We start from the raw sequence: 8,545 nt of genomic DNA on the forward strand, positions 1-8,545 counted from the left end.
AATGTAATTCATCCACATAAAAAAATCAAAATCAGGATCACTGTACCCTGAATATAGAATAATGTCAGACTATATTTTCTGAACCTTAGAACTCCTGCATGCCTACATCTAAATGTAACTGTGCTGCAGGTCAGCTGTTTCAGTCAGACTTTCTGCAACAAATACGAGGAAAATAAAAATGAGGCAGTATGAACAGAAGGGGAAAGAGAGAGAGGGGAACCTGAAGGCCAAAAAGAGCACAAGCTACCAGAGCAGATGTGCAAACTTTTTGCCCAGGGACCCAGACAGCTGCTGCTGCCAGGGGTGGGGTTTGATAACAACACATCTTTGGGACCTTTCACTGGATTTTCCCATCCTTACTGAATGCTGGTGTCTTTTTCAATTTTCAGAGGATAGATTGCAAAAAACATTCCTGATCAGAAGGCCATAATGACAATTTGTCTTCAAAGAAAAAATGACTCTCTTAATGACTGACTAAGAGACAAACAAAGTTTCTCTATAATACAGTGTGCTGCACAGTTGCACTTATGCGTAGGAAAACTGTCATGCTGCTGTAGGTCATTCACTGACTATGGATGGAAGTATTTCATATAATCCCATTTCAAAATGTCTGAACTATCCCTTAAATCACTTGCACAAATGTGACTCCTTTTTGTGTATGTGTGTGTTTGCAGTCCTGGTCAGGGTGATATTGTTGACAACGCCTTGAGAAAGTGTGATGTAGAGGACGGTGAGTTTATCTCATTTCTATTCTTAAATACTATGTAAATGTCAAGTTCTTCATTGATTTCAAACCTGGTTACTATAAATATATTCTCTATATGTTTTTCTGTGATTCAACTCTCCCTGCTTGTTTTCTCCTCCAGGACGTTGCAAACCGTTAATGAGGGAGCTGCAAGTTTCTATGGGTTTGCGCTTGCTGTTGCCATGTGTCCAGCTGTCTCCCAGGCCCTGTAGCTGGGAGCACCCTCCCCACAGACACACTCGGCAGCACCACTCGGACCTGGAGGTGACTGTCACCAACGACAGCCTGGGAAAATACATCTGCACATGTCAGGTAGACAGGAAAAACATATGGGCAAATAAGTTAAAAACTAAACTGTTTTATTATGAAATATATGTTGGTGATTTAAAAGGTAAACACAAACAGATTAATTCCTCTTCTCTGTCTTGTTGCTCTTCTCCAGGAGCCAGGACCAGGTATCAGAGACCCCACCCCCTGCCGCAGAGCAGCCTTTCATCTGGCGCTCGAACACCCCAGTCATAAAGGAAACGTGGTGATAGCAGGAAGTCGTCATGTCCTGGCAGTCTACATCCTTTTCTTCTTCTTGGGTTTAGTGTTTGGCGCATTTCTCCTCTACTTCGTGACCCGTCGCCGCAGCATTGCCCGCCAGGGTCACCACCTGCCAGATAACTCGCTGTCGTCAGAGAAGGGGCGGGACTTGCTGGGCTCCTCAGCCACGCCACAGTCGCCTAGCAGTGCCAGCTTGATGTCTGAGGGTTTCAGATTGACAGAAAAACGGAATGGGACGGCGACCACCAACACGACTACAACACTCCTGAGCAACCAGGGGAATGGTAACAGCTACAGCGGCACCCTGATCCACAGCAACCCCAGCAATGGCCACGGGAACAGCTTGTATTCTACCTGCAACACAAGCAGCAGCGGGCTGAAGTTCACCTCGGAAATCTTAGCTGCAGACTTGCTGGATGGAAGGACGGGGGAGAGGGAGAGGGGGAGGCCCGAGGGGGTGGAGAGGGAGTCAGGGGAGGGGGACGAGGTGGATGAGGGGCTGGGGGACGGGTTAGGGGACGGAATAAAAGGACTGGAGGAGGAGTTGGCCACCTTTCCCATGTTTAAATCACCAGCACCACTGGCTAAGTGTGAAGAAAGTTCGATATGAAAAGCTGATGCGAATGCTGATCGCACCATTTTGCATCCTCCAAACAAACTGAATAATATTGGGAGGAATGCAGAATGGCTACTGCCAAATGCCTTTGTATGGGAGCTGTGGCATGAAGAGAGACTACAGAGATCTATGAGAAATATATGATAAGTCTATGTGAAAGCATGTGAGAGAGAAACATGTGATGTGTTGAGAGCCACAGCTAAATAAATGTGTCAGATGTAATATAAAGTGTAAATATAAGCAGTCTGAATGTGACTGTGGACACAGAGCTGAGTGTGATATCAATTTAAATGTTAAAAAAAATCAAAGATGAAATGTCTACATGTGTAGACATTGAAAAGCCATATTGTCTTTCTCCTTAACTTCTGTTGTTGTTTGCTCTCTCGTTCTCTTCTCTTGATGGCACTGCAAAAAAAAAGTGCACTTTGAGTCTCTCAGCACCTCTTCTCTCCATTTCTATTCTTCTCTCTGACACACCACTCAAATCCCAGACCTTGACAGGTCCAAAGGCACCAAAGGACTGCTGAGCCATAGACTGCCCAGTCAGACTGCACCGGTCCTGGGCTTCAAACAGAGAAATGTCACTGTCAGAGACTACAGAACCATCAAGAGAGTCCCTCAGATGGGCCACAGTGACTGTGACGGGGCTGTCACTGCCTACACTGTCGAGAGGTCAACAGGAGGATTAGTGTCATTGTGGAAGCTCAAGATGCACAGCAGATAGAAGTAACTGACAGCTGCATAGATCTGCCACTGAGCACCTTCACAGTTACTGAGACAAAGGCAAAGGATTTTCAATAGGATTTGAAAATCATTTCAGCCTCACAGAATGGACCTTGCCAGACACAAAGCCACCATCACCTCGTTTTGTGAGTGTGGAACTTAAAAAATGTATTGTTTTTGTCATGTTGTTTTGTAATAAAGCCTAAGAAAAGTTGCTGTTAACCTGGTATCACTGTGTTCGTACTGTCTGCTGAAATATCTGGATGTGAGACAGATTTGGAACAAGCAGTGGCGTGTGACCAAACCTTTTACTAAATTCTACAATTTGCAAGTGTCCGTGGCTGTGAGTGAGTGTGTGTTCCATGTAAGACATGAATTACATTGATTAAACAAACATATAATAAACAAACAGTTCGACATTTTAGGAAAATGCACTTTATTGCCAAGTATTAGATGTGAAGATTGATACCGTCCTGTCCCATACATATGAACCTACAGCCAATGGTCACTTAGCTTATCTTAGCTTAGTTTAAAGACTAGAAATGGGGGAACCGCAAAATATAACAAAAGCCACCTTCATAATTCACGTTATATGCCATAAATATTTTTTTTCACACACATTTAATGGGGGTTAGGGGAAGGAATGGCTAACTGGGGCTTCTGGTCTTTGTCACTCATGAACAACCAGAGGCCTGTGCTTGGTTGAATAACAAAGAGCACTTTAACATTTCCTCACAGTGAAGTGCACCTTTTGCTGCTCTGACGTATGTAAATGTGGATGAATGGTCTAAGAGTGCGTTCTCCATCTTTACTGCAATCACTCAAAGAGAAGATGAAGGAGCAGTCGAACCTGTCGCCTCATATTGTCCTTAAAGCCTTCTTTCTCTGGTAAAATATTAAAATTGTGAGAAATGGTACATTAATGGGATGCAGCTCCGCTAAATAATGTAGCTTTTTGCATCTTGCATGAGTGAATGGTGAGTGTGTGTTTACAAATGATATGTTTACAATATTAATGTAAAAACTAAAAGCTACCTACTTCCCGCCTGCTGATTTGAAAACCAATCGGAAAGAAAATTAGTAGTATTGAACATTAACCATAGCACTATGCACACAAAAATGTGTACATAATAATTAAGGACACAACATAGTGTGTGGAAAGATGTTAAAACCCTCCAGCAGGAAGTCAAAATGTTGGCATTTGATGCTTTAACCAACAAATTAATTTCCTCACCCTAGCAGAGGGGGGGGGGGGGGGGGGGGGGGGTACATTTATGAGTCTAGATTTAGCTGATGTAGTCTAGAAAAGTTCGAGATGTACAGCCTTTGATTAAAACCCTTTTATATATTCATGTTATTTTTTTTAAATCCTGTATCTGAGAATACCAGTTGGTTAAGTGGGTATTGTCATGCCATAACTTTTCTGCATGAAATCTTTTCTCAGGTTAAATGACTTTATCTCAACCATCAAGTAATTCACTAGGCTTGCTGTAGCCAAATAGCCTGAAGTCCTCCTTGTAGAGCTCATACAGCTTCCTCCTGGCCTCTAGGGGCACTGTGCTGAACCAATCCAACACAGAAGCAGAGGAAGTCATGTTTCCATTGGAAGGAGGGAACTTAATGCTGTCCTCAAGGTTTAAGATCATCAGCAGCTGTTCTGCATCCTGCTGTAGAGTCTCCTGATGGCCAACAAAATCATACCTGAGAGGTAAGACAAACCAATGTCAAACTGTTGCTCAAACAAGCATTGTTTTGTTGACTTCATTGGATGTTAAAGGGGCATTTATTAGAATCAATAGAAGCATTGCAGTCAAGGTGATTTGGGCCAGGGGTCTAGTTGCATGTTGGGAAGGTTTTTCAGATCCATTCTAGGCACTATAAGTCGTGATATTTCAGCCGCAGCAGCAGCCATTTAGAACATTCTTTTAGTTGAATTTGGCCCTCTAAAAATGACCCTACTTTATTTAAAAAAAAATGGAAATTCAACAAGGATATGCACAATAATTATTGTATTTGTACAGTATATTTTCCGTCTGTATGATGTACAATCAATAATGCGAAAAGTGCCACTATGTACATTAATGTACTGTCTCATTTTACTGAATTTCACTTGCTTTAAAACAGCTTTGCTGTGCAGCTTGCTTGGTTATGGCTAAGTCACATTTCAAAATATGATAATTTAACATCTGGTATAGTATTCTAACATTTTTAATCTGGCAACAATAAAGGACATCCACAAGATGAAAAGATAAACAACTAGGCTGTGCTAAATTTGCTTTCAAAGTTTTGAAAGTCAGATGTTAAAAATAACTTTAATGATTAATAAGGTCAATGAAGCCTTGTAACTTCCAGAAACAACACAGAGGACATCTCCTGCTGGTTTTACTGGTCTTACTTGCTTGGGTGGAGCTGAGATGGAAGCTGGAATGCACCACCTGTAATTGCACCCGCCTCAAAGGGTGACTCAAAGCAGCCACGGCCTTAATTACGCATAACATTAAGCCTTTATATGATTTAAACCAGTGAGTTGTATAATATGAATCTCCTGTTATGCTGGGCTTACACCAAACGATTTTCCCAGTCCCAGACTAAAAACTGAAAGTCTTTAGTAAATCTAGGAGTTTTACTGGAGTCACAGCGCGCTCCCGTCATCTCCATTGTTAAGTGTAAGGTAGTAATCTGCACTGTTTCATATCAGTCTTTTCCTAGTCTTGGGTTAGCGATCATATCAAACGTGTTTGATATTATCGCAAGTCGCAGTCACGTAATGCTACCTATACATCAGAAGACTTTATAAAGATTTGGAAAAGACTCCCGAACAGACTGAGATTTTAGACTGACTGTGAATCTTGCAGGGTAACTATTTACAAGACTACAACTAGATTCTTTTAACATTTTTTTTCCTATGATGCAATTTTTTCCCATCACCCTCTTAGTAAAAACATACAAATGGAGCAGAAGCAGCTTTTGGCTCCAGCTGTGCAGTGGTTTCTCTCAAAGCTGAAAAAGGGTTTCTGTTTTTCTGACATGAAAAGTTGGCTATTTTACAGTAAAAATAGATATCAGGAAGAATAAAGGAAAGGAACATTTAGAAATGAATTCATGATATTCATTTATGTCCTATTTAATTAGAAACAACACAGAGGACATGTCCTGCTGGTTAAACTGGTCTTACTGTATGAGGCAGGGGTGACACAGACGGTGCATCTGTCTCCAGTGGGGCTCAAAGGGCTGATTCTTTTCTGTCCACGGGTCCAGTAGGTACTGAATAAAGTTGTAAAATGAGGGGAGCACACCAGATGCGAACGCCTTGTCCGCTGTCTGTGGTGGATGCCGCTGGTTGCCATAGCGGCGCAGAATGTTCCGGGCAAAGTGTTGATAGTAGTACTCGTTGTGTTTTTTTAACTTGTCTCGGTAGGCGGAGATGAGACGGACGAATGGGTCGCGGACAAACAGGAACTTGATGTAGTGCTTCAATTTTGCCTGTAGTCAACAAATAAGCACACATGGATGTTTTCTGTTTGTAAGCTTTAAGGTCACCTCTTATGTCTATGTATCAACTGACCTTTATCTCGTGTCTTGGGAAGCTGTTTAGGAGAGTGAGCTTGTTGGGCATGTGGACCAGGGCACCAGATATGGACTTGGGGTCAGGATAGGGCTCACCCTGATTCAGAGCAAACATAACCCTCTTCCAGTTGGTACACGCCACCTGTGGATGAAAACAAGACTAAGAGTCCACATATGGATGAATGAATAGGACGACCAGGCGCAGGCCCAGAGCCCTGATCTTCACCTGCAAAGTGTCACTCAATGAGACATTGACCAACCAGGAAGAGACTCAAAATGACTGCAAAGAAACATAAACAAAGTAGAGACATTAGAGAAATGAAAGAATACAAAGGGACTAAAACAACTAGAAAGAGATGCTTAACAGCTACAAAGAGACCACAAAGTGACACACAAGCACTTTAAAAATGGGCAAAAAAACAAAAACACAAAAAGACACAGACTACAAAGAAACCAAAACAACTACAATGACACGCAATTGCTATGAAGATACACAAAGGAACCACAAGGAGACTCAAAATGACTACATAGAGACACGAACCAGCTGCAAAGACAGGCAAAACACCAACAGCAAGAAGCAAAACAGCCACAGAGAAAGCAGTAAAAGGACTTTAAAAAGACAACACCAACTACATAGATACCCAAAGTGACTACAAAGACACACAAAACGACTCAGAAGAGACACAGAACAGCTATGTAGGAATGCAAAACAACTACAAAGACATGCAAGAGAAACACAATTATGATGAAGAGACAAAACAACAATGAAGAGACACAAAACCTCTACGCAGAGATGCAAAGCAACTACAAAGAGACACAGAATGACTACAAAGAGACGCAAAACAACTACAAAGAGCTACAGATTGACTGTGGACACAAAATGACTACAAAGGGACACAAACTAGCTGCAACGAGACAACAAAACAAGTCTAAACAGCTATAAAAGTAGTGTGTCCTGATACTATGTAGTATCTATATTTTGCATGGGTATGTCCAGGGGCTCGTTGTCTCACCTTAGGAATGTAACAGTAAATGATGCAGTGTTTATCATCCACAACAAGGTTCGCCAACTCTTGTTTGCTTATGTCTTCTAAGCTGCGCTTCCCTTCAGTAGATGTCTTTTTGTCAGCATCACAGCTTTCTCTTAGCAGCTGCTTCCTCAGCTCCTGCAGCTGAACAATCCTCTCTGCTGTGGCGAGAAAGAAGAAGAATGTGTGTTGTAACTGTTTAAAATGATAATTGCTAAGTTACTTCAGACAAAAGCCAAACATTTGTCTTTCCGAATGCTCCATTTAGCTAAAGTAATGTGACATTAACTATTAGCCATAATAGGAGAGGAGAGGACGCAGCTCCACTGTTTACTAATCCATTTATTAACTCGCAATTCATTTCACAGGCAGTGGGTCACAAAACAAACAGAAGCACTGAGCAGAAGCAGGATGCACTTCAGGAACAGTAAGTAATTCACATGCACACAGGGCCACATATTCTACCTCTCTTTTCTTGTGAAATGTCCCATAGGTGAAAGGACAACATGATGAGAGACATGAATCCAACAAGGAGCAGCAGGAATCCTCTGTGTGCTGTCATGGTAGCTGGAGCTGTCAATGAACCAGAAACAAAACAAAGTACACTGAATGTTAATGACGCTTGAGTGATAAGGGTGAAAGCCATTACCCTTTAATACTGTGTAAATGGCAGTCACAAAAGAAACTCCTACACAGTGTACTGAAAGACATATTAGACAGTGTAAAAACACGTACTAGCTTTTAATAACACTGACTGAGGATGATTCCAAAATCCACAATTAAAGTGAAGTTAAAATCCTGTACATTTGTTTCAATGTACTTCAGATTAGGTAATGGTAACCTAATAAATGAAGCAAAATCCATTAGTGGAAAAGCAAAAAGCATTATTTTGCACCAACTGTACAGAAGCATCACTCACCTTGCTGCAAAGTCCCAGAGAGAAAATTACTGATCAGTAACTCAGCCTGCAAAAATCACAGACTGTTTAAAATATGGACGTAGTTTCCATGGCTAATCCGAATATGGGCAAAGAGGTGAGGCTTGGGTGGAGCTGAGATGGGCTGAACGAAACCTGGATGGATGCCGGAATGCACCACCTGGTAAGGCAAGTTTATTTATATTGCACAATTCAACACAAGGTAATTCAAAGTGCTTCACATACACACAAATAGCAAGACACAAATGAAAACAGTACAAACAGTCAATTAAAACAGGGAAATAAAAATAAGATAAAATAAGATACAGCAGGATAAGAAAATAGATAAAATAATAAAAAGCACAGGTCAAACATTGCATAGTTAAAAAGTGTGATTGCAC

The 8,545-nt window shown here is 41.5% G+C and overlaps 2 protein-coding genes across 2 annotated transcripts in view; one reads left to right on the forward strand and one right to left on the reverse strand.

Moving 5' to 3' along the window:
- The window catches only part of sema4f (sema domain, immunoglobulin domain (Ig), transmembrane domain (TM) and short cytoplasmic domain, (semaphorin) 4F), a 60,838-nt gene extending 57,991 nt beyond the window's left edge, over window positions 1-2,847 (forward strand). The window contains exons 13-15 of the mRNA XM_059355330.1: window positions 675-730; window positions 867-1,057; window positions 1,188-2,847. Of these exons, the coding sequence (XP_059211313.1) occupies window positions 675-730; window positions 867-1,057; window positions 1,188-1,904 (964 nt within the window). The 3' untranslated portion in view covers window positions 1,905-2,847. The remainder of the gene's footprint in view (window positions 1-674; window positions 731-866; window positions 1,058-1,187) is intronic.
- Window positions 2,848-3,941: 1,094 nt separating this feature from the next.
- On the reverse strand, window positions 3,942-7,790 carry LOC131989942 (carbohydrate sulfotransferase 12-like). The gene is made up of 5 exons (XM_059355326.1): window positions 7,694-7,790; window positions 7,214-7,389; window positions 6,199-6,342; window positions 5,809-6,116; window positions 3,942-4,334 (listed from the first exon to the last, which is right to left on the reverse strand). Exons 1-5 carry the CDS (start codon window positions 7,788-7,790, stop codon window positions 4,094-4,096), a joined length of 966 nt encoding a protein of 321 aa, XP_059211309.1. The 3' UTR covers window positions 3,942-4,093.
- Between the last annotated feature and the right edge of the window lie 755 nt (window positions 7,791-8,545).

This window comes from Centropristis striata, chromosome 17 (genome assembly GCF_030273125.1).
Source record: "Centropristis striata isolate RG_2023a ecotype Rhode Island chromosome 17, C.striata_1.0, whole genome shotgun sequence".
Taxonomy (NCBI): domain Eukaryota; kingdom Metazoa; phylum Chordata; class Actinopteri; order Perciformes; family Serranidae; genus Centropristis; species Centropristis striata.